Source organism: Octopus sinensis, linkage group LG13, assembly GCF_006345805.1.
Source record: "Octopus sinensis linkage group LG13, ASM634580v1, whole genome shotgun sequence".
Lineage (NCBI taxonomy): Eukaryota > Metazoa > Mollusca > Cephalopoda > Octopoda > Octopodidae > Octopus > Octopus sinensis.
Window position 1 is genome coordinate 64,475,205 of NC_043009.1, and position 27,500 is coordinate 64,502,704.

General features: G+C 36.6%; 1 protein-coding gene across 5 annotated transcripts in view; it reads right to left on the minus strand.

Annotated features, from left to right (window-relative positions):
* Window positions 1–27,500, minus strand: part of LOC115218497 (organic cation transporter protein-like) — an 80,239-nt gene that overhangs the window by 45,033 nt on the left and 7,706 nt on the right. For 2 of the 5 annotated variants that reach the window (XM_036508486.1, XM_036508485.1), the window contains exons 2-8: window positions 26,974–27,347; window positions 23,329–23,432; window positions 18,990–19,144; window positions 11,735–11,906; window positions 9,885–10,154; window positions 8,921–9,135; window positions 3,276–3,384 (exon numbers count right to left, since the gene is read on the minus strand). In XM_036508486.1, the coding sequence (XP_036364379.1) occupies window positions 3,276–3,384; window positions 8,921–9,135; window positions 9,885–10,154; window positions 11,735–11,906; window positions 18,990–19,144; window positions 23,329–23,432; window positions 26,974–27,347 (1,399 nt within the window). Of the gene's footprint in view, window positions 1–190; window positions 1,561–3,275; window positions 3,385–5,833; window positions 5,920–8,920; window positions 9,136–9,884; window positions 10,155–11,734; window positions 11,907–18,989; window positions 19,145–23,328; window positions 23,433–26,973; window positions 27,348–27,500 lie in introns of those variants that run through there. The other 3 variants (XR_003882240.2, XR_005001742.1, XM_029788351.2) reach the window with 3 other exon arrangements.

Consider the following 27,500-nt stretch of genomic DNA (forward strand, 5'->3'; position numbering starts at 1 on the left):
ATATTAATATATCTGCTTCAGATGATATTCGAAAGTCTTAGGAAAGGACACACTGGATAAGTTTGTCTTGTGATCCTCAAAAACATTGGACGGGGATATAAAACTGGTTTGAAAATTACGAACATTCAGACACGGAGTATAAACGAAGAAGGTATCTGTCGATGTGAAACAGAAACGAACTGGAAAACCGGTAGTGAAGGGGGAATTTATAAAAAAAGGACTTTCGTCAAATACAACTTGAATAGAGAAATATATATTATACGCGTTCAGTCAGTGCGAAGATTTCAAGAGCTAAAGGAGAGTAAGAAGAAGCAGGAGAGATCAGCCGGTGTGTGTGGCATGAAAGGGAGGGCGAGTGAGGGACGGGAGGAGAGAGTAGGGTAGAACTGGGAAATATTGTGAGAAGAGAGTAGTAAGATAAAGAAATAAATCCGTTACGAAGAAAAGTGTGATTGTGTATGCTGGAAATGATGACCAATTCCCTCTACACTGGCATTTATTCATCAGAGGAGACAGGAAAAGAAGATTCAAAGAAATAAAGTTAAAATGAAGGATGTATAAAAAAGAGAGATGAACGTTTAAGAAGGAGTGGTGCAAAATCGTGAACGAGACTGTTATAATGTAAGCACTTCGTAATATTGATTGACTTATGAAATAAAGCCTCGGGGAGGGGATGGAATCTTGGAATATTGGTGAAAATAAAGAAAGGGTAGGAAGATTGTCGGTCAAAGAGAAAAGAAAGATAAATCAAAATATCAACTAGATGTCTATGAAATCATAGTTCAGAAAGAAACTTGGGAAAAAGAAAATAACTACAAGGTCACTGTTAAAACACCTTTATATTCGCTGGACAACAGGAATTTGTCACACTTGTATTCATGAATGTTTTCAGATCAGTTTTGTAAAACAAAGCTAAACATGAAACACTTTTATAGCAGGCTTCTTGTTACAATATCCCAGAAGTCGATGACGACCAGAATCCCTAAAGTCTCCATATATCACTCAATGTTATATATATACAAAATTTTAGCCAATCAGTACTCTTCATTTTTGAGCAGTTTGGACGATCTGATTATTAAATTCATAGATTGGGGTAAATTTTCAGAATTCGGAATTACATGACATTATTATCTGGATAAAATCCCAGTTTTTATTTCCTTACATGCTTTTTATTCTTCTCAGCTCAGATGAAACTGTCATCTACAAACTTGACCAATTGTAGGGAAATAATATAAATGTAATAAATATTTAGTAAATATTTAAAACAACATCAGTTTTATATTGAATACCAGAACACCGCCCTCTTGTTTACGTTAAACTACTTGAAAGAGATTTTCCACGATAAACCGAATCTACAGGTTATCCATATCTTCCAGTGTTTGAAGTAAACAAGCATCTTTCATTTCGGGAAGCAAAAGGATCAGCAATCCAGCAAGAATTCCGAAGACCCCATAGACACTGAGAGGTATCCAAGGACCATATACAGAGAGCCCAAGAATCAGTGGTGAAATGATGCCACCGAACCGAGCAAACGATGAAGCAGTTCCCATGCCACCGTTGCTGAAATATAAAAAGAAACGTAAGAACATATTTAACATTAATATTGATTTCAAATTTTAGCACAAGGCCAGTAATTTCGGGAGAGGGGTTAAGTCGGTTACAATGACCCCAATGCTCAACTGGTACTTATTTCATCGACCCCGGAAGGATGAAAGGTAAAGTCGACCTCGGCAGAATTTGAACTCGGAACGTAAAGCATTTTGTGCGGCGTGCTAACGATTCTGCCAGGTCTGAATGTAATCAAGCACTAAGCTGTATATAACATAACTACAATGAATATATAGGAAAATATTGCCAAAATATATTTTTAGCATTAATCCATATACATAACAATCTCTCTCTCTCTCTCTTTCTATATCTCTCCCTCTGTCTGTCTGTCTGTCTCTCTCTTTCTCTCTCTCTCTTTATATATATATATATGTGTGTGTGTATGTGTGTGTGTGTGCGTGTGTGTGTTTGTGTGTGTGTGTGTGTGTGTGTGTGTGTGTGTGTGTGTGTGTGTGTGTGTGTGTGTGTGTGTGTGTATTCTGCTTTCGTTGAGGTCTAGATCGTTCCAGCAGTTTTAAAAGTTAAATTTTAGTAGCGTTCCCTTCTCATTTAATCGCCATATATAACTGGCCAATGTTGTAACGTTGTGTCTGTCCGGGATCCTAAAAGTAGACCAGTGATTATCTAGCCTGATCTTAAAAGGAATCTCCGTTACTCCAATATATTTCAGTTTGTGTCCTTTCGTTGCTGCTGCTAGTTTTAAACACCATTTCTGCTTTGATGGCTGCTCAAAATTTATATATAAATATTTAATATATATATATATATATAATATATATATATATATATATATATATATATATATATATATATAATATATATATATATATAATTTATAATATAACATAATATATATATATATTAATCGAAGTGTACCGTATTATATATCCATTATGACCGATCTTAACAATCGGTTTCGCACTAGGGGTTTAACGGGATGTTAGATAACAGCCTGATGGTGAAACCCTGCGCGCTTCACAGTTGGTATCATGGAAGAAAATATAGCGACTGCTCTCTATTGTTAGAGGTGATAGGACACATCCAGTTTATGGTTGCCGTGAAAGAAGACGATGAAATTAACTGAGCATGGGTTACGTTAAGAGTTGTCTCTTGACACCAAAAAGAAAAGAAGTAAAAAAGAATGAGAGAAAGGCCTCAGGAGTATTGCAAGGTTACAAGAGTTTCCTGAAAATGTGTGTATGGTTTAGAGGTTGATATTCTTGTAGGGTTGGAATGTATGCAATAGTACTAAATGTGTAGCTCTTGCGGGAGGCGGTGGAGTTCGGACGCCCAAAAGTTGCTTAAGTACCCGTGTGTTCATTTGTGTATGTTTTATGTTTTGTTTAAATTATTTGGAGTATTTGTCGATATGGAGTGTGTATAGTGGTACTATATGCTTTGGGTTTATATTAAGGCTGGAGGAGGGTATTGAGTGGATGTCCGCCCGTGTTAGCGCATATGTCTGTGAGTACCTTTGTGTATATTTTAGTCAGACAGCCGGGTTCCCATTCATTGGTGGGAGCGAATGAAAAATGCATAAAGATATGCGTGTGTAAGGTTTTTTGATAAAGAAATATATTGGGGAATAATTTTCTAGAAGAATTATTGAAGTTGAGCACAGTAACTACTCCGAAATCCTTCTCGAGATTATGAAGTACTACACCTACCGTACTGCCGTTGGAAACAGTTCTGCTGATGTCAGATAAACTCCGTCAAATGATAGTGTCGTACCGAACTTCCCCAGAACAGCTAATAGCAGAGGAAACCAAAAGTTACCTGAAAAGAAATTTCATCAGGTGAAAATGTAAATATTTAACTTACGTAAGTTTTATATCACATTATATTCTTCTACAAAATAATTCCTTAAACGGAAGAGCCAAATTAGATTGAAAATTAGTGAAAGCAATACCCGTGCATGCAGTAGTAGAATGATTAGGGTCTCCTAAGTTGGTAAGGAAATATTCGGCTATCAACTGAATGGATGTTTGTTTGGTAGGATGGGATAAAGTCCGTGATCTCTGGATTTGTAGAAAGTGCAAAATCACAGATATACGAGCAGTATAATAATGTGGTTTCGTATTTTAATCTTATAGGAAGGAAATCACTTGGAAGCATACATAGAAGTATATATATGTATGTATGTATGTATGTATGTATGTATACATACATACATATTATATATATATATATATATATATATATATATAATATATATATATATATATTATATACATATATAAAGTAATTAAGCGTTAATGTCCAGTCACAGAGTGACCAATGGTTTCACGGCATCCACAAAGGCCTCAGCCTCGCAGACTCTAAAGGTGAAGACCTTTGGAATGGCAGTTAAATGTATTTCAAGTATTGAAGCAGGGTTTCCCATGCTTAAGTGTAAGTGACCAATGAACATCTAATCAGGTTTCCTGTATGTTCTGAACCTTCTTTTTACAGTATTATATGCTTTAAAAGTATATTCAAAAATGTATCTTTGAAGGTTGACTTACGATTAAAAGATTGTTGCCAGCCATTTTGCACTGTGATTGTCATAAAATCATTAACACAAAATTATGCAGCTGCACCATAATTTTCTAGCATAACGTTGATCCGCATGAGACTTATGAAACAAATATTAAACAGATAACTTTCGACTACTCGATACCACACAAGCACAGTAAAAATGGTCAGTTTTGACCATTCTTTTCAACTTCAAGAAGCTTGTGTAGTAACAAAAAAAGGTTTTAGAACCCTGTCTCTTTGTATACCTCATTTTGTAACTCACTGGCACCGCTCAAGACAGTGGTGCAGTCACAAAATAATTTGACCTTGAAAACAGGACACCCTGGTAATATAGACATATATATATATATATATATATATTATATATATATATATATATATATATTATATATATATATATATTATATATATGTATGTATATATATGTATGTATATATATTTCTTTACTACCCACAAGGGGCTAAACACAGAGGGGACAAACAAGGACAGACAAAGGGATTAAGTCGACTACATCGACCCCAGTGCGTAACTGGTACTTAATTTATCGACCCCGAAAGGATGAAAGGCAAAGTCGACCTCGGCGGAATTTGAACTCGGAACGTAACGACAGACGAAATATGGCTACGAATTTCGCCCGGCGTGCTAACGTTTCTACCAGCTCGCCGCAATGTATGTATATATATATGTATGTATATATCCGAGTAGTATATCTTCGTTTATGGCTCTAACCGGTCAGAAAGTTATCGTTAGTTTCGCCTCTACCATCACAGTGGGCAATATCGACCAGCCATTAGACATACTGGGCCGGGAGCTCATAGCCTCTTCACTGATGGCGGTAATAGAAAGTCGTGATCAGTTAGGTGGTGCATAAAGCCGAAAGTTAAGGCAACTCTTCTTCCCCTTTCTGAGAGGGGAAAGAAGAGTTGTCTCCCCTTATACGATTCCTGCTGTGGCTGAAGTAAGTCAATTTCGTTCTGCATACAACATTTCCGCTCTCCAACTCTCAAACGAAGCAAACCACGTCTCCGAAATTAATTTTGTGTCATGACGACAGTGGGTGAAAATTTCACATTTTTAATTCAAGGTTTCCGAATCCTGTGCATTTTTTAGGATCATTGCCTTCTCGGCCATGTTTTTCACATTCTGCTTTCGTTGAGGTCTAGATCGTTCCAGCAGTTTTAAAAATTAAATTTGTGTAGCGTTCCCTTCTCATTTAATCGCCATATATAACTGGCCAATGTTGTAACGTTGTGTCTGTCCGGGATCCTAAAAGTAGACCAGTGATTATCTAGCCTGATCTTAAAAGGAATCTCCGTTACTCCAATATATTTCCGTTTGTGTCCTTTCGTTGCTGCTAGTTTTAAACACTACTTCTGCTTCGATGACTGCTCAAACTTTCTTTTAGAGTGTGCTTTTCCCCCTACACAAACTCCTGTACAAACATTCACACACGTATACTAGATGGAATATACAAATTAGTTATGAAAATCCACCATACAAAACTACGATCATAAACTATATTCAGTGTCATTATATATGCCGATAAGCTAAGGTAACGACCCTTGTGACTAAGAAAATATATGACAAGCTGAGATTTCTCCTTCATCGTATCTTATAGAAATAGTTTGGAAAAACAGATAGTTTTGTAACAATAGAAATTGTCACAAAATGAAGGAATTTTGGTAGTTGACAAGATATTTATAATTACATATATTCCCAATTTGCAGGACCACTTTGATTTCTCGGCCGATTATGAGTATTAGGATGGACTTGAGACGCCTTGACAAACGTTACCTATGTGTAAAAAATGAAACAAAGCGTCGCATAGTTTCAGTGGCATAACAATAAAATTGAATGACTAATATTTGTTCATACGTCTAAGTGTAAACATATGCACAATATAATGATTACATGGCTGCATTGATACTATTTTGGAGAAGAAAATAAATATAGAAATGTGTCCGAATAGAACAACGGGATATCAGCTCAGAGATTTCATTTCGATCATTGAACTTCGGGGTTAAAATATTAAAACCTTTCTGATAAAAATAATACATCAATAGGAGATGTTATACAGGATGCGTGAAAGTCGATGCTCAATCAACTGCTCCTGAAATTATCAGTAAGCCTTTCTTTTACATCTTTGATCTATCGATCAGAGATTTGATCATAGGCACAAAATAGATCTTTCTTTTAAAGCTCTGATCTATCGATCAGAGATTTGATCATAGGCACAAACTTTAAAAGAAAACAGATCTTTCTTTTAAATCTCTGATCTATCGATCAGAGATTTGATCATAGGCACAGACCTTTGTTTTAAATTTCTAATCTATTGATCAGAGATTTGATCATAGGCACAAACGTGGTTAAGAAGATTGCTTCCCAGTCTCAAGGCTCCAAGTTCAGTCCCACGACAGGACAACTTTGGCAAGAGTATTTTAATATAGTCTCGAGCTGATCAAAACCTTGAGTGTGTATTTGATAGTCTGAAACTGAAAGAAGCTCATCATATATAGATGTGTGTGTATGTGTGCATGGATTTGTTTTTGTTTGTATCCTCCACCGCCGCTTGACAACCGCAGTTGGTTTGTTTACGTCCCCGTAAACTAGCAGTTCGAAAAAAAAGCGTTCGATAGAATGAGTACCAGGCTTTGAAAATTAAGTACTGGGTTCGCAATGTTCGACAAATACTCCTCAGCACAGTGCCCCGCATTGCATGGCTGCAGTCCAATGATTGAAACATGTAAAAGATAAAGAAATGAAAGGATATTGAGACAATAAATTAGTGTTTCTTTTGTTAATGTCTTCTGTAATATACATCTTCAGGACATGGTAAATTAGATTATTATTATAGAACAAATTTAAGAATATCAACCAAAGGTTTACTAATGGAAAGGCTCCAATCAGAGGCAAATTTCCAATAAATTTCGTTCTGTTTGGGATTTTTAATTGTTTATTTTCCCCCGTGTAACTATTTTTAAAAATGTTCTCAGTCTTTATTATAATTTCCCTTCAAATCAACTAATTTTCAATGCCTCATTCTATTGTTTCACGACATTGTTTGAGATTCAGCTTATGAGCCTAAGATTGCATATGGCCGAACTCTGATCTCCGATAATTCGATACTCCTCTGTCTTTTTACTTCTGTCCCTGGGTGACTCACCCGGAATATAAGAAATCGATCAATTCTGCTTGATTCTTCTTCAAAGAAATTTGCTGCATTTCTTAATTTGTTTTCTTGTATTGCAATGATTCAAGCATAAGACAATTGCCTGTATTTACATATATTTATACGCGCACACATATAGATACATACCTGTATACACAAACACAAAAGTATGAATATATATACATTCATACATACATATACATACATGCATAAATACATACATACATACATACAAACATACATACATACATACATACATACATATATATATATATATATATACATATATATATATATATTCATACATGTATGCATGTATGTATGTGTGCATGTATGTATGTGTGCATGTATATATATATATATATATATATATATATGTATGTATATGTATATACATATATATTCAAACATATATATATATATATATATATATATATGTAAACAGTAAAAAATATATACAAACAGGGACAAGAACGTGAAACACCTAGAAGACGACACAAGAACAACAGGACGGGACATTCGAAGCCCTCAGTCATCAGTCAAGAACCGGATCATCTTCGCAATTTCGGCTGATTAATCTTGAGATTGCTCCGACCTATATATACATTTCTTTACTGCCCACAAGGGGCTAAACATAGAGGGGACAAACAAGGACAGACAAACGGATTAAGTCGATTACATCGACCCCAGTGCAAAACTGGTACTTTATTTATCGACCCCGAAAGGATGGAAGGCAAAGTCGACCTCGGCGGAATTTGAACTCAGAACGAAATACCGCTAAGCATTTCGCCCGGCATGCTAACGTTTCTGCCAGCTCGCCGCCTATATATACATACACACATACATACATACATGCATGCATACATATGTATGTATGTATGTATGTATGTATGTACAAAGAACCTGAGACAGACGCACAGACAAAAATCCACAAAAAGAGATTAAGAGATAAACAGGCAATTATTGCAATGTTCCTTTCTGGTTTAGTGGTTAGGGTGTTGCGTCCACGATCGCCAGAGTGAAACTCTTCATTTCACACTTTTCCCGTCCACCCAGCTGTAAGTGGGTCCTCGTGATGGTGACTCAGGAAAATCACCCGAACTGGGGGTCTCGTGAGCCATGCTTCGTATTCAGCGATCGAATGGATGAACAGTGCCACCCGTGCTGTGAATCCCGACTCGTTTCGATTGGTTATTCAACCACATTGAAGGTGATGACGATAAGTGAACTAATTTTACAAGCGCTCACGAGTCAAAAGATCATATTGTTTTGTTATGGTGAAAGTTACTAGAAATTACTCAAAGACGGAAAAAAGGAAGTAATTTTTACATATATTTGTTGGAATGGTCCCGTTTAGATTTTCTGTCCGTAAATCGAATATCATACTGTAACGGAACACATGAAAAAGTAATTAGTTCCGTATGTTAATATTATTAATTTCCTTTTGTACGTAAACGGTAATATATATATATATAATTTTAATTGTCCATCAATTTAGGATGTTATTCAAAATAAACTAGGAAAGAACTATGAAATTATTTTAGAGTACGGGCTTCATTTGTATGCTTATCATTTATCTAATTAACAATAAAGGAATAATAATACCTGAGTGTAACAAAATTTTACCTTTTGGCACAAAGTTTGAGACAATACAGTTAATTCCGCCAAAAACCATAAAGAAACAAAGCGGTTTACGATGTCCAAACCATTTGAAGCTTATACATCCAAGAATGTTCGCTGGAATTTCTACTGCTGACATCATGAAGAAATTTATATAGCGATTGCCAGACATATCAACAGAATTTAGTGTCACGCCGTAGTAAAGCATACTGTTGACCAACCTATAACAAAAATAGTAAGATTGAAAAATAAGTTCGTAAACTAATCTCAATAGATTGCTCAATAATTTAATATAAAGAAAGTACTCAATAAGCTAACTTGTCGTGTAGATACAGCTGTAGATATCCTTTACAAAATTACCACAAATGTTAGTATAAAATATCTTTTATCTTTTACTTGTTTCAGTTATTAGACTGTGGCTATGCTGGAGCACCACCTTGAGGAATTTTTAGACGAGCGAATCAACACCAGCGCTTTTTATTTTAAGCCTGACGTTTGTTCTATCAGTCTCTTTTGCCGAACCGCTAAGTTACGGGGATGTACACATACCAACACACGTTGTCAAATGGTGTAGTGTGAAGACAAACACACATAAAGGCACACACACACACACACTCACACACACACACACACAGTCACACACACACACACTCACACACACACACTCACTCACTCACACACACACACACACACACACACACACACACACACACACACACACACACACACACACACGCATATATAAGATGGGATTCTTTCAGTTTCCATCTACCAAATATACTCACAAGGTTTTGTTCGGACCGAAGACATTGCCACAAAGTGTCACGCAGTGGAACTGAACCCAGAATCATGTGACTGGAAAGCAAACTTCTTACCACACAGCTACATCCGTGCCTGTGTTTGATAATATTTGAATATCTTGGTATTTACTATTTTTTATATCTAATAGTGAGCATGATAAAATATTTACCAATTAAACCAAATATTCGTTGTAATCATCGCTCTTCGAGGTTTTCTTAATAAATCAATTGCTGTGTAGTTTGTATTTTCCGGATTCGTATTTCCTTCAACTTCTTCCTCAAATTTGGATTTCCGTTCCGTTTCTCTTTGAAGTTTCCATATAAGTTTTCCCACATTCTGATTGTGTCTTTTATTCGTTCTTGCTATCCTGTTAACGGACTTTTCAGCTGCTGCAAATTTCCCTTGAATAAGAAGCCATCTAGGCGATTCAGGAATATATCTGTCAAGTAAAATGATTTGTAAACAATGATATAATCTGATATTGTTTTAGGATAGTTTTGCTAAAACGAGAAGCTAAATGCGAAGTGACACAATGTCAATTTTGAATAGATAATAACAATAACGTAATACAGCTTAATATCAAGTAAGACAGAATTATGCAATCTGTAGACAAACGTGAAGCTATAATTATATATAGGCTGGGTTTATCATTTGCGAGTGCTGTAATACGTATACTGCCAAAATGATAGAGGAGTGTAACTCACATGTTTTCCTCATATTCTGTGCACATACGAATGTAGATGTATATAAGAGAATATATGTATGTTTATAAATTCGTATCATAAAACATCACAGTAAAATTCAATCGTCAGTAAACCATAATGCAGTGAACCATTATGTTGCAAAATATATACGTATATACGTTTATCAAAACTGCTTCCCACTCAGTCATACATGAAACCTCACATACGTACACAGTGACACACACACACACACACACACAACACACACACACACACACACACACACAACACACACACACACACGTGCACAATGACACATACGATGAGACATACACATACGCACACACACACACACACACACGCACGCACAATAACACACACAATGGCACATACACATACACACGCACGCACGCTCACACATACACACACATGCTGTAAGGAGAAACCAAAATAGTGATATCTGAAATAATTTAATACGTACGTTTCGGGTTTGAGTTATACAGAACAAGAAATGCATTCATTACGTAAACCTTTCTCAGTTAAAGCATTTCAAAATATGAAGAAATTTATTGAAATATTTCAATATACTTGTGGTTTACAATATCACTAATTTAACTTCATTATTACAAGTTATATGACTCGATGCCATTTCGGATAACTCTGTAATATTCGGATTCTCAGGTCCCCAGCAGGCGCTACAGTGATAGTTAATTGAGTTATTTAATTTCACTGTAGTCTCATCGACTCCAAACAATCTTTATAAGAAGGTTTACATTTCCTAAATATCTTGTCATGTACACTTTCAAAGCTCCACTCTGCGGTCTCGATCACTTCCTTTGGGAGTATGGACAATTTCTGGAATGTAACTTTTCCAAAGGTAGCCCTTGGATTTGCAATGGATCCTTGATTCTGAAGCTCCCATCTCACGACTCGTTTGCCACACAGAATTTCATGAACTCCGGCAATACGTTTCTAGTATTCTCTTTTACTTTGTGGAACTCATCGATTTCCGAAGTCTTTCAGAAGGTTTCTCGTGGACATTCTGACCAGTTCCATCTACTTCAAACTGGTCTCTAATTCGCATGAGGGTAAGTCACATGGATGCATCTGTTTGAAATTCCCTCCTAAATAGTCTTTTCGCTTCAATTGCATTTTCAAACATCTAGTATCAATTTAACATGAGTTTGTGTTAGTGAAAACCTAGTCTGGCTCACTTCAATTACGAAATAAAACTTTAATTATCAGCTGCTAAATTGAATACACATCTATACGTATTTTGGGACATCCTGCATATATTTATTCAGACTGTCGTTGCAACCTGCAAAGGTATACTTACTTCACTGCTATAATGAGAAGCAGAATATGTGGAATAGTTACAGCATACAATAGGTGTTGCCATTTACGAAGTAAAAATGCTACACCAGCGAGAAATGTTTCTCCGAGAGCGAAGGCTCCGTGAACAGCAAAATTCAAATGCATTCTGTAATCCTGAGAGACACACTCTAGCACTGCAATAAAGAAAAATATAGTATTAATAATTTTTGATATTATTTGAGTGACTGTATTATATAGCATATAAAGAGTGATACAAATGTTAAACATCCCTTAAATTTCAAATTCTACCAATGTTACCTTAGAATATTATGCGGCCAATAAATTAAATGAGTCTGTGGGTTTTGGTAATGTAAAAAAAAAATAATGAGTTATTTAGAATGAACTATATCCTTTTCTATACTAGGCACAGGGCCCCAAATTTTGAGGGAGGGGCCAGTCGATTAGATCGATCCCAGTATGCGTCTGGTACTTAATTTATCGATCCCGAAAGAATGAAAAGCAAAGTCGACCTCGGCGGAATTTGAACTCAAAACGTAAAGACAGACGAAATACCTATTTCTTTACTACCCACAAGGGGCTAAACACAGAGGGGACAAACAGTGAGTCGCACTGAATCATAAAATCTCATAGGATCATTGCATTTCTATTTTCGACGATGCCTTCAGGTTTGTGGGCGTACCAATTTTTTGCTTTGTTAAGTCCATACTTGTTGCAAAGTGTCCAATGGACAAGTCTGGCTATATTGTCGTGGCGTTTCTTATATTCCTTCTGGGCTAGTGACGTACATTGGCTGGTAATATGCCATACGGTTTCACCGTTTTGTCCACAAATTCTGCAGTTATCACTTTCTAATGTACTGTCTATTCTGCATTTTATGTAGTTTGTTCTTAGTGCTTGCTCTTGGGCAGCACAGATTAGCGCCTCCGTTTCCGGTTTTAAATCACTTTTAGTCCACACAGCCATCTTTTTCCTCTGTCTGTCTTATCTTCAACATCTCTATGAAATTGACCATGCACTCTTTTCTTTATCCACCTATTTTCAGTTTCATTCATTCTCAAATGTTTGCACAGTGCTTTATCTTTGCAATCTTCCATGCTACACAAGCCTGACCTTCTTACTCCCAATAATTGTGGTTCTGTGGCATTTTTTACATACCATGCTATGTTGTTTTCTTCTGCCCTGACGCTGCGTTCGCATCCAAACAGTACTCTTCGCGCTTTTTTTCTTGATACATACAATCATTATTATTATTATTGTTATTATTATTATTATTATTATTATTATTATTATTATTATTATTATTATTATTATTATTATTATTATTATTCAAAGAATAGTATAGGTTGTCCACATTTTCACATGGCCGGCTACACAGATCACAAGTTCGTTATATGTACGGTCGACCTAGATAGGCTTCCGGTGACTGGAAGCTGAACGCGTCGTTACCGACGTGCCAAGCTTACAGAGACCGGATTAGGGAATTGTCAATAACAACTGGTGGTTTGCTCTTAAAAGGGTAATTAGAGCAGAATGCATTAGGGTTTAGTAAGGCTTTAGCGATAGAAAGAAATAGAATAGAGGGAGACTTAGTTAGAAAGTTAGATGAGGTACTTAGGAAAGGAATCGCAACCAACGTGTTGGCGGCGAGATTGGATCTCGACCAATACTTCGACGCCAAACACAAAGGTTGTTTTGACAGAGTTAAGGCACATATTCTAAGCGGGGAGGGAACGAAAGCTGATCGATGGGCCTGAGGGACAGAGGTAAAACATAGCAACAAAGCCACCATTCGGTCTTTGATGAACCAAAATGGACGCGTGATGTTTGAACCGAAACAGATGTGTGCAGCCTTTCAGTAGCACTTTGCTCGACTGTTTGGGACAAGTTGTAGGACGGATAGCACGGCAGACTTCGGTGTCTACCTGGACGGCCTGCCACGACTCTCAACGAGCGATAACAGCTGCGAAAATACAGGAGGCGATGGAGGGTTAAATGAGAGGCATATCGCCGGGTTTGGATGGACTACCCTACGAGCTTTATATCTCAGTTCCAGACTTGTTTGGTGGCCTTTTAGCAGATATATATGGCAACTGGCAAAAGAGTGGGAGAATTTCCACTTCTGTTTTTCGAAGGGCGGTGGCACTCTTAAGAAAGGACCCGAACAAGAGGGAAGTAATAGAAAACGTCAGACCTATCACTCTGCTTGTCGTGGACAAGCTGATTTGCGATACGCAAGTATGCACCATACTAAGCAGGGCTATCCATAACGACCTCTACCGTATAGAGAGGGTGGGTAACGAAGCTGGCATGAGTGGGGTTCTGATCATTTTAGATCAGTCTAATGCCTTCGGTAGGGTCGACCACCAATACTTGGCGGTTGGTCTCGCGGCAGCCGGTTTCAGTACAGTTTTCCGCGGTTGGATTGCTGCTTTTCACAGCGGCATCTGCTCAATAGTTCGGGTGAATAGTCACCTATCAGAACCATTCGACATTTTGCGCTCGGTCCGGCAAGGGTGCCCTCTCTCCTCTCTTCTGTATGTACTGGCTCTTGAGCCACTGCTGCGGAAGCTGGAGGCATTGAGGGCCATCTTACGTGATCTAGGACATGGTTCTCCCATGTCCTAGATCACGTAAGATGGCCCTCAATGCCTCCAGCTTCCGCAGCAGTGGCTCAAGAGCCAGTAAGCGTGTCTGCTTATACCAATGATATCACCGTCATAGTGTTGATCCACAGGCATATAAACCTGATAGGCGCGACACTAAAATAATTTGAAGCGGTGTCAGGAGCAAAAATTAACACAGTAAAATCAGTGGACTTGCAACTTGTCACCTGGAAAGGCAAGTCCATGCCGTCCAACAGCGTCGTGGAGTGCCGGACAGATGATCCGGTTAAATTGCTTGGGGTCTGCTTCGGTCCGGACCTCCAGATGAAGAAAACCTGGGACGAGATGACGAACTTGGTGTCCAAACTCACTTGGCCAATTCCTCAATGCTAAGCATGAAAGTTGTGTTGTCAGAATTAGGGCGCGTGCTCTAAAATATGAGGCAGCGAAGGTCGTTCGATGGGCTCGGGTGTCTGAGGCTCAACATGGAAACAAAACCACAATTCGGTATTTGATGTTGCGGAACGGGAGTATGACAGACAAGTTCAAGCAGATGTGTGCAGGATTTCGGCAGTACTTTACTGAACTGTACGGGTTGCGTGGCGGCACGGAGACGAAGTTAGATTTCACCTTTTATCTCGACGGCCTGCCGCGGCTCTCGGTCAGGAATGCTGAGTTCTGCGAAATGCCGACAACAGCCGAAGATATTCGTGAGGCGATGTCTAGCTGCACAAGTGATAGGTCGCTGGGTTTGGATGGTCTGTCCTTCCAGCTTTATATGCATATGCCAGACTTGTTCGGTGAGCTTTTGGTAGATGTCTACCACAACTGGCAGAAAAAATTCCCAGATTTGTGAGCCGAGGTGTAGTGACGCTACTGAAAAAAGGATCCGAACAAGTGGAACGTAGTTGATAACTTTAGGCCTGTAACTCTGCTAAATACAGATTACAAAATGTTGGCCAAGTTGTTAGCAAAGAGGTTGGAGCTTGTCGTTGACAGACTGGTGGGTGATGTGCAGACTTAACCTATCCCCAAAAGATCTGTCCACGACTATCTCCACCTCACATCATAGAGAAGGTAAAGAACCTGTCATCAATCGAAAGCTTTTGATAGGGTCGACTGTCCTTCAGGTGGCTGGTTTCGATCCCGTTTTCAGAGGCTGGATCGCTGTAATCTACAGCGACATCTGTTTGGTGATCAAAGTAAATGGCCAGCTGTCGGAATCGTTTAGCATCGCACGTTTGGCCCGACAAGGATGCCCACTCTTACCCCTTCTCTACGTAATGGCACTCGAGCCATTACTCCAGAAGTTGGATTTTCGAGGGACATCCCGCGTGAACTAGAATGCGGAGGGTTCGGGTCAGCGTATGCGGAGGACGTCACCGTGATAGTGTCGGGCATCTTGGAAATCGAGCTGGTCCGTACTACCCTAAGGGAATACGAAGCGGTGACAGGAGTAACGATTAACCAGGAAAGCTGTCCCCGAGGGCGAGGGAAAAGCTGTCCCCGAAGGGTCGGGTGGAGGTGAAAAATGCGTGCATTGCGTCCGTCATCTATTGCCGCCTGACGTTGTTTCTTATCCTACTTCGTGGTTGATTAAACTGGAGCGCTTGCTCTTCCACATTCTGTGGAAAGGACAGTTTCGGTTTCGGCTTTTAGTCCAGAACTTTTGAGCCATTGTTGGCTTTTACTTAGGTTCACTTCCTCTCTATCAAGCCTTACAGTGTACTCGCCATGAAGTGATTTCTCTCTCCATTTCTCCTTCAGTATCATTTGTAATTCAGTTTTCATGTTTTTCGTCTCTCAGACCATTTCTGCTATGTTGTCATCTGATGTCAATGTATCAGTGTAGTTTGCTTCTGTTTTCTATTTTGTCGCTTCCTTGTGTATAGAGAAAAGCATTTTCTTTATCTCATGTTGCTTCACTACAAGCAGTAGTCTTCCACTCTTTGTTTCTAAAGTACTTTGCTAGTCAAACTGTGGTTATTTTAAAGTAGTTTTCTCTCTGTATCAGGTCATTGGCTCCTTCTGAGCGGGATAGATATATTCTGTTTGCATCTGCTTTGGGGTTGTCACTTCGCCACGTTGTTAGTATTTTCTGTTTTTCTATCAAGGTTTCTCAATTCCCTGATCTTCCAGTTTATTATGTTTAAAGTTGAAATTTATGACTGGTATGGCATTTTTTTTTTGGCATTAAGCTCAGTGTTTAATATTAGTCTAACTCTCCTGTAATACTCTCTCCTAATTTCTTTTTTTTATTTCTGTGCGTTATACTTTAGCTGTTTCTTCTATTAGTAAATATTTGCTAGGGCGGCTGTAGTCTAATTCTCTACTTTCTGTGTCAATGTCCTCAATGCTAGCTGGGCTGTTATGGTGGGGTGCCATTTGGCTTGTTGTTTTGTACTTCAACATTCGTCTTTCTGTGTTTGTTGTTGATATAGCTGTACTGTCCTATTTATTTCTGGGTCGGGTAGCTGTGTGGAAATTTCATTTTGGGTTCGCCTTTTATTTACTGTTTGCAGTTTTATCTCTCAAGTGTTCCCTTCTTTCTCTTATGGCGTCTTATGTCTGGTGATGATTGCAACCCAATGTTTTGATTCAAGAAGTGTTTTGTTTTATTTTCCCAGAGTATTTTATCTATTAGTTTGTCCTTTGCAGTTTGGGACATTTTTCCCTACCGCAGGATATATCGCAAGACTTTCGTAAGCGTATTCTCCGAGACATTAACCCATTTTATCGCCATTCCTTCTTCTTCTTCTTCTCCTTCTTCTTCTTCTTCTTCTTATTATTATTATTATTGTTGTTGTTATTATCATTATCATTATTATTATTATGATCATTATTATTACTATTATCATCATTATCATTATTATTATTATTATCATCATTATCATTATTATTATTATCATTATTATTATTATCATTATTATCATTATCATCATCATTATCATTATTATTATTATTATTATTATTATCATTATTATTATTATTATTATCATCATTATCATTATTATTATTATTATCATTATTATTATTATCATTATTATCATTATCATTATTATCATCATTATCATTATTATTATTATCATATTATTATTATTATCATTATCATTATTATTATTATTATTATTATTATTATTATCATTATTATCATTATCATTATTATTATTATCATTATCATTATTATTATTATTATTATTATTATTATTATTATCATTATCATTATTATTCTAAGTTTGACTTTTGCTTTACATTTGCACAAGCTGGCTCCAAGTTTCACCCAGAGACCTCAAGAGACAAGTTGGAAGTTCATGCTGGTTATTATTATTATTATTATTATTATTATTATTATTATTAGCACGCTGGGCGAAATGCTTAGCGGTACTTCGTCTGCCGCTACATTCTGAGTTTAAATTCCGCCGGGGTCGACTTTGCCTTTCATCCTTTCGGGGTCGATTAAATAAGTATCAGTTACGCACTGGGGTCCATATAATCGACTTAAGCCATTTGTCTGTTCTTGTTTGTCCTCTCTGTGTTTAGCCCCTTGTGGGTAGTACAGAAATAGGTATTTCGTCTCTCGTTACGTTCTGAGTTCAAATTCCGCCAAGGTCAACTATGCCTTTCATCCTTTCGGGGTTGATAAATTAAGTACCAGTGAAATACTGGGGTCGATGTAATCGACTAGTCCCTCTCCCCCAAAATTTCAGGCCTTGTGCCTATAGTAGATAGGATTATTATTATATTATTATTATTATTATTATCTTCTTCTTTCAAATTTGCTTCCATTTCTTGCCGAGTGTCTTATTATTATTATCATTGAGTGAGAGAGCAGTTCATGCCATCAAAGTGACACTGGGGTAAAATATACGAAACCCAATATACCCATCATGACTACCCGTCTGATAAGGGTACACTAGGCACATGCATCACAACCATATGTGCGCGACATGGTGATCTCATATCAAGATAAACAGCACATGACCTTGCAGGTGGGGCCCAGTTAGAATTTTTTTCAGGTTGAGTAGCCCATCCCGCTCAAAAGGGTTGTTTAAGGATGTTGAAAGAACCACCCATGTTTCCAGAGGTGAATTATTCAAACCCCAAAGAATCCCTCTCAACACACGGCTATGATGCTCCCCCACTACTTCTGCTCGTGATCAGAGATGCACATATCGTCAGCCACTAAGGGACATGCTCAACTGGTTAAAGTCAAACAACTGACAAGCAAATCTGTGGTATTGAGCAGAATATTTGCTGTAGCCCATCTTTTATACCAAGACAAAACAATGTACATGATAACACTTCCAATAAGTTAAGATCAGAAGCCCTGAGAGCCACTGCCTGGTACGGCATCAGGGCATTTATTATTATTATTATTATTATTATTATTATTATTATTATTATTATTATTATTGCTATTGTTGTTGTTGTGGTTAACAAGTGCTTATAGTCGAAAAGTAATTATCATCGGTTTCACGTTTTCAAGAGAAAAATGGAGTAAGATATGTAATATGTTGCGTATCAGATGATACAAAAGAACTGAAGGAACGTTGAGTGTTATGTAGGAAATAGTTTAGAGCCTCTGTTGGTTGATCGTGTGGAGCGAACTGTTGAAATGAAAAGTTTGCGTATGAAAAATTCAAAAGTACTTACAGATAGTGTATATGTTTATATAACAACCTGCATATCCGAATCCTTCAAGGAAATACAAAAGGATGAACACGCCATAATTTGGTGAGTGTATTTTGGCAAAACAGCAACATATGAAAAGAATATCCGCAGCACAAAACATCTTGAATCGGCCAAATCTATCAAAAGTACAACCATTGAGATTAAATGATTGTTTCAATCTTTGTAGAATCGTTTCATATTCCTACCTATTACAGCAATGACCGTGGTCGATATCATAAGACAGATCTAATTCTGAGTAAATTCAAACGTCTAATTAAACACACTGGAGACATCATTATATAAGAAAGATTCGTTTTGTTTGTTGCTGTATTTCGGAATGGTCATGTTGCCAGTTTAGCCAATAAAAACACACGCACTATATATTTGGTGTTAATTTGCTTCAGCTTTATTTTTTACATTAATCTTGTGCAAATAAAGACACATACAATAGGAATATAAAATACAAAATAGCTGACCGATAGTAAGGAGAGACACACAAATAAGAATAAGAAAGCAAAGGACCACTGATGAGATCACAGAAGTGTGACGAAAGAACTTTGGCCGAAATAAGATTAAGATTAATGTAAAAAATAAAGCTGAAGCAAATTAACACCAAATATATAGTGCGTGTGTTTTTATTGGCTGAACTGGCAAAATGACCATTCCTAAATACAACAACATCTGTTTCAACACACGGTTTCACATCAAGAATCATGCAAAACAAATCTATTTGTTTGTTTTATGGAGAGAAGTAAACTTTAGTGACGCATTAAAAACTGTTGTTGCAGATTTTCATTATCACGTAAACACCTGGACGGTGAATATAAAGCAGCGACTGACCGGACGTTGGTAGGTCTGAACACTCCAAGCACCGGGGATTAAGTACGAAACGGTTTTCTTTCCCGTTTGCTTCGACAGTCATGTTTAAACGACTGGATTATATGACTGGAGATTTATTATCTAAACGTTAGAGAGAAAACAAAGAAAATAAATCTCCTTTGGTATTTGGCAAGGGTTTAATGACACTCTTGTCCCAGTGATCTCTGTGGGAGGGGCTTTCTTGGTCGGATTGGCCTCACCAGCCACCTCCGGTCTCATAGCAGCAATTCCACCAAATGATGTCAATGGTCATCTTCGAACCCGAAGGACGAACATTATTATTAATGACACTCTTGTCCCAGTGATCTCTTTATCTATATCTATATTATCTGTCTCTCTCTCTCTCTTTCTTTTTATCCCACCCCCTCTATCTATATCTATATAAATAAACATATATATGTACGTATATATATATATAAACACACACACACATTATTATACTAAATTTATAAGAATGTTACATTTATAATAATATTAACTACAAGATTTTTATTTCACGCTGACCACTTGATAAACTCATTAAAGTAATTTTATCTTTAATTCTATATACAGAAATATATATATAGGCGCAGGAGTGGCTGTGTGGTAAGTAGTTTGTTTACCAACCACATGGTTCCGGGTTCTGTTTCACTGCGTGGCACCTTGGGCAAGTGTCTTCTACTATAGCCTCGGGCCGACCAAAGCCTTGTGAGTGGATTTGGTAGACGGAAACTGAAAGAAGCCCGTCGTATATATGTATATATATATATATATATATATATATATATATATATATATATATATATATATATATATATATATGCGTGTGTGTGTTTGTGTGTCTGTGTTTGCCCTCCTAGCATTGCTTGACAACCGATGCTGGTGTGTTTATGTCCCCGTTACTTAGCGTATCGGCAAAAGAGACCGATAGAATAAGTATTGGGCTTACAAAAGAATAAGTCGATTTAAGGTGGTGCTCCAGCATGGCCGCAGTCAAATGACTGAAACAAGTAAAAGAGAGCAAGAGAGAGAATATATATATACAGGTGTACTTGCATAGCAAGTGACTTGATCTGAGATCGTGTGCTGAAACAAAAACAATTGCAGCATGGAAAGTGTTTATAAGCCATTTAAAAAACACAGCAGTAAACCATTAGATTCGCTTCAACATTTAAATTTAATTTGTGTCAAAATATATTCGTCCCTCTGAAACCGCGACCTGTTCACTGCAGCACGATTTTTTTGTCAGTGAAGAGGTCGCGGTTTTTAAAAGCAACGAAAATATATTGACAGAAATTCAATTTAAATGTTGAAGTGAATCTAACAGTTCTTTGTGTGTGAGTTTTTAAATGGCTTATAAGCACCTTCCACGCTGCAATTGTTTATATATAATAATAATAATATAATATATAATAATAATAATAATAATAATAATAATAATAATAATAATGATGATGATGATGATGATGATGATGATGATGATGATGATGATGATGATGATGATGAGATGATGATGATGATAATAATAATAATAATAATAATAATAATAATAATAATAATAATAATAATAATAAAGCTTATTAACCCGGAACTACTAAGCCAATATGATGAAAAATGGAGCTGACCCAAAATGCCGATTCTGTAACGATGATATTGAAACAATAGACCACCTAATCTCAGGGTGTACAGTCTTAGCACCTGCAGAATATAAAGCAAGACATGACAGAGTCGGCCAGTATTTACATTGGACAATATGTCGGCATTATAAAATCAAAACCGCTGACAAATGGTATAAACATCGTCCTGAAGCTGTGACTGAGGGAGAAAATGTGTCGATTCTATGGGACTTCCCCGTGCAGACCGACAAGACTATAAAAGCTAATAAACCAGATATTATTATAAAAGATCAGACAAAAAGGATGTGTTTATTAATTGACATGAGTATTCCCTCTGATCACAATACAGCGGCGAAATAATTTGACAAGATTAGTAAATATAAAGACCTGCTAATAGAAATTGAAAAAATGTGGCATCTCAAGGCGACTACAGTACCAGTGATTGTGGGATCTCTAGGAATGATAAAAAAAGGTACTGAAACCTATTTGAAAATGATTCCAGGTTTACCATCCCTACAGGAAGTGCAAAAAATCGTATTAAATGGAACGGCTCATGTACTGAGAAGAGCATTATCGCTGTGAAAAAAACATCCATCCATGAATTTATTTATTTGTTAATTTTTAAATACATATTTTATCTGTGAATTTGCCCGTGTAATCTGGGAATGCATACAATGCCCTTCTCTGCCCTAGGTGTATGGAAAACACTCGGCGAGAAACGGAAGAAAATTTGAAGAAAGAAGGAAAAAAACATAATAATAATAATAATAATAATAATAATAATAATAATAATAATAATAATAATAATAATAATAACTAACGTCAACCATGACCAGCAGAATGTCGCTAACGTTAACCTTGACCTGCAGAATGTCATAAAAGAGTTAGACCCAGCGGAGAGCTACAAGTACCTAGGGGTAATTGAAGGGGGCGAAATAAGGCATTCAGTGATGAAGGAAAGGATCAGGAGAGAATATTATCGCAGAGTAAGAGCAATACTCAAGACAGAGCTGAATGCGAGAAACAGGATCGAAGCGATCAATGCTTTAGCCATACCAGTCGTGACTTACAGTTTCAATATCGTTAACTGGTCAATTACTGAAATATGTAATCTTGACAGAAAAATAGGAAAACTGCACCACCCTAAGGTAGATATAGAACGACTTTATCTGCCAAGAAAAGAGGGAGGCCGTGGACTTTTACAACTGGCAATAACAATGAAGATTGCTACAATTGGCCTAGGCACCTACCTGAAAAAGTCTGAGGACTGGATGTTAAAACTTGTCTCAAAACATAAAAACAAGAAAGCATCATACTCAGTAACAAAACAGGCAAAGGAATATCTAAGTGAATTCCGAATACAAAAGTGACTTTTTAATTCTCTGCTTATTTCATCATGTTCCTTTCTGTTGAAGAGCGTAGGCTCGAAACGCCAAAGACTTTCTCACCTTCCCGAGCGTCTAAACTGATATACCCGTTTGTTGTTTATACACCTGTCTTCGTCTTTTGTTTTTCTGTAACTTTCAACTATATATATATATATAATATATATATAATATATATATATATATATATACACGTATATACACGTATATAATGTATGTATGTATGTATGTATGTATGTATGTATGTATGTATGTATGTATGTGTGTATGTATGTATGTGTGTATGTAATAATGTATGTATGTATGTATGTATGTATGGTGGTGGTTGTCTACTCCTTATACAGAGTTTGACTGCCTCTTTTACTTTCATCTGATGAAGCTTTTTTAAACCAGACAATGTTTTTGAAAATACATCCGCATAAATTGCATATCTTCTAGAACATTCACTTTTTGCACACTTACTTGTCTGAACATATCCCGAATATTAAGTTTCCAATAAGATATCCTCCGAACATTACAGACACTGCAAAGTTTTTCAACCATTCTTTTTCACAAACCAAACCAAACTGAGAAGGAGAAAAATAATAACATTTTGAATAAAGTTGCTTTACGAATATTTAAAAAGTTATATATATATATACCAGTTATAATAGCTCACACGCATGCGCAGATATGAATGTATTCATATAGACATAGTTTACTATTGTGATATGGTAAGATCAACAACAAAGTACATCATCCGGGGGGAGAGGTAGATATCATTCCATGTACACAGTATAAAGATATGAGCTGCTAACAGTTTCTTGCCTTGGAGACACGGGCCTTGGTAGGATTTTGTAACGTGTCTCCAAAGCAACAAACTATTATTAGCTCGTATCTTTATACCGTGTACATGAAATTATATGTACATGTGAGTGTGTGTGTGTGTATGTGTATGTATGCATATATATATATATATATATATTATATATATATATATATATATATATATGTATATATATATAATTATGCATATATGTGCATACATCTATGAAAAAAAAATTTATATGCGTTTATTCCTGCGCATATAGATTCATATATATATAATATATATATATATATATATATATATATATATATCAATGCTTATACATACATATAAGTGTGTTTGTGTGACATGTGCAAAGATTTATCAACCCATTGGTTTTCAGTTTTATTTTGTTTCGTATTTTCTAATGACATATATTCCCTCTTCTTTGCAAATTCATAAATGATTTTAATTGTTTGATGATTAATTGTCACTTTGATTTAATGAAAAAAAAAAAAACCATGAAAATCATTGAGAAAAAAAAAAGATATCGACGAATTTAGAGGTGATTATGTTAACTGCTATTATCGACATGGGAATATTTCAACTTTTCAGTATTGATTATCGAAAAGGGAATAAAATAACCAAAAGGTGGGTGAAAGAAGTGGAAACCTGCAAAACTGCAGGAAGTTTCTGAGAGCCAAAAGTGGAACTTATTAAAAATCTTCGTACGGTTGTAAGGGATATTTCAAATACTCAGACTCTATCACTATTGAAAGAACTTGCATATGAACGAAGTCTTGCAAGAAAGAAGCCGATGCTTCCAAACGCTTATAAACTCATCGACTTTCAACCTATTTGTGCCGAATTTTTCCTAGTGAATGAAATTGCGCGTCCAGCTTGTACTCGTCATGTTGCACAACTGTGGTTGTTACGAGTTATGGATCAAGCGTTTGTTCAAATAGACTGCATACGCGTTAAGAACATGTTTCATTCTTTGATACAAATCATGCATTAATCACAATTTGTATCAAGTATTTGTTTTATACCTTTATAAGTTAAGGGTCAGTTTAAACGGACGATCGGCATGAATGGGTTAACCTTTCATGGGCTAAAGAAATTTGCAACAACGAAGCTAAGTTATGTTCATCAATAACCTTTTTTATTATACACCCAAGACTTGGAAATTGGTTGGAAGTGACAAATCGATTACATGAACCCCAGTGTTCAACTGGTACTTATTTCATCGACCCCGAAAGAATGTTCAGCAAAATTGACCTCGGTGGAATTTGAACTCAGAACGAAAAACTTGTTGAAGTGCCGCAAAATCATTCTGTCCATAGGGTCTGACGAAAGAAGATTCTCTCAATTTTCCAATTCTAGGACACCAAACTCAAGACTATTGCTATTCATTTTGTCTATGATATCCTTTGCCAATCATACATTTTGCCTATCACAGCTGACCAAGTGTCAGGATCGGGACATAACTGGGAATCAAAGTTACCAAGCAGGAAGACCTTGCCATTACAAGGGTCTTTTTGAGACAATAGAACGTAAACTGCCACAGAAAGGTTTCTTTTCGTGTTCACCAAATAAATCGCACCTCTACCACCCAAACTTTCACCCGTCTACACCCAACCGCATCCACGTTTCTCTTGTTTTCCACCGCTATGTATGATTCTGACCGCCTTCAACCTCCTACCACCAATGCGATCCAACCCCCCTTTCCTTTTTCCTAATTCACACCTCTCCTCGTTGAAGTTTGCCAATATATCCTACACGACTTAATGGTAGTAAGCTTCTTCCCCTTCTGCCTCTCCCGGATCTTCCCCTTGTTCTCAGCCCTGTTATCTCACTTGTCTGCTCCTCACCAACAATATATTTCTTTCAAGACCCACTCCCACTACACCTTCTACATGTTTTAGACATGTTTAAAATGCTCTCTGCGATGCATTGTACATTGGTCAAACCGGCCACCGTTTACACTGTCGATTCATGAAACCAATTCGCGATATTAGGCTCGGAAACTAAACTTCTGTCACATGTGATCGTATGTGTGTCTGTGTGTGTGTGTGTGTGTGTGTGTGTGTGTGTGTGTGTGTGAATGTGTGTATGTCTGTCTTCGTGTGCGTGTATGTGCATGCATGTATATAGCTCAGTATACAAAATAACTGATCTTCTTAAAGCAATAACAAATCTCTGAGCGAGGTATAAACAGTAGCTGACGACATTTAAGTGGCAAATATACTTAACGATGCTCTTCTGAAAGCTTTTTTAATAACATCTTAATCCTTAATGTCCAACTATCATCTTTGAACCATTCATATTTGTTGCACACCAAGGAAAACAATTAAGGCGAACTAATAAATAATTTTAGATAATTCATGCAAATAGGGATGTGCTGAATGACGTGCGCTAAAAAGTCTCAGTAAATTGAAATTTTTCCCCTTAGTTAAAGATTGAAAATAGAAACATAATCATGGTATTCATTATGACTTTCAAAGAAAAGCACAATGTTTTAGAAATGATAATAATCACATAGAACATTTATGTTTCATCCTTAGGAAATATAATCTGATTTTTGTTTGCTGCTTAGACCATAGCAATGTCAAAGGCATGTTTCAGTCTCTTTAGCACTCATCAGCAATGCATTTTCTCCTCAGGCATGCTGAAGTAGTGGACATAGATGTTTCACATGTAGAAAACATAACAAACGCTTGGTCTGATGGGAAATAGTGATCTAAATTAATTAAATTGATACCCCCTTGATTTTTTTCCTTTTGTTAACTCATAACATTAAAACATTCATATCATCTGTAGCCTTATTCACATCGTTCCATTAAGCTTACTTCTTTTCGTTGAAGAACTTAGTCTAGAAACTTTACACTTATCTCCTTCTCACAGCACGCATAAATACTGGCTTCATATTTTGGCACAAGGCCTGCAATTTCAGGGAGAGGTTGGCTTGACGATTACATCGACCCCAGTTCTCAACTGGTACTTACTTTATCGACCCCGAAAAGATGAAAGATAAAGTCTATCGTGACAGCATTTCATTTCAGATCTTAAAGTCGGAAGAAATGTTGCAAATCAATTTGTCCGTTGCTGTAACGATTCTACTAGCTCGTTGTCTTGCAGCACGTATGAATATTAAAATTTATAAACTTTAAACTGATTTTGTGTGAATCAGAAATCGGATGTTTATCGATTGTAGCAACAGAAATATCCGGATACTCAGGTCGCAGCTTTATTAGATTTAACATAATTTATATTTATATCAGAAACAAAGATTTTTAAACAACGAAGTTAGAACTACTTACCTCAGATACAATAGATGTCAAATCTTTAGTGTAAAACTTTTGACCGTTATTACACGGTTCCTTTGTAGAATTACTGTTTGGAAGAATATAAAATCCCTCTTCAATGTCAAGGGTATACACAGAGCATTTCTCCTCTTTGACGGTTACGTCATTTAAGAATACATCCAAGGAGATATTTGGTGGAATCATGGATTCGTTGAAATTCGAAGGATAACAAGCAAAAGGAACCTTCTCTCGTATAAACACCATCGTTAAAGTTGATAGGGCGTGAAATACTACATATATCAAAATAAAAACAGTGAGTAACTTTTGAAATAGACCATATCCGCCGCATTTCCGTAATATTTCCTCCGTAATTTCAGATGTAGATAAATCTAAAATTGAAAACAAAGCAAACATTATTTCGTTAATAAAATAACTAACAATCCTTCGTGGGGTACCTAAAATAAGGACGGGTTGAGCAGTAGAGCACATGGAATCGACTTACGACTTTTACTTTCATCCTTCTTTTACTTTCATTTTTTGTA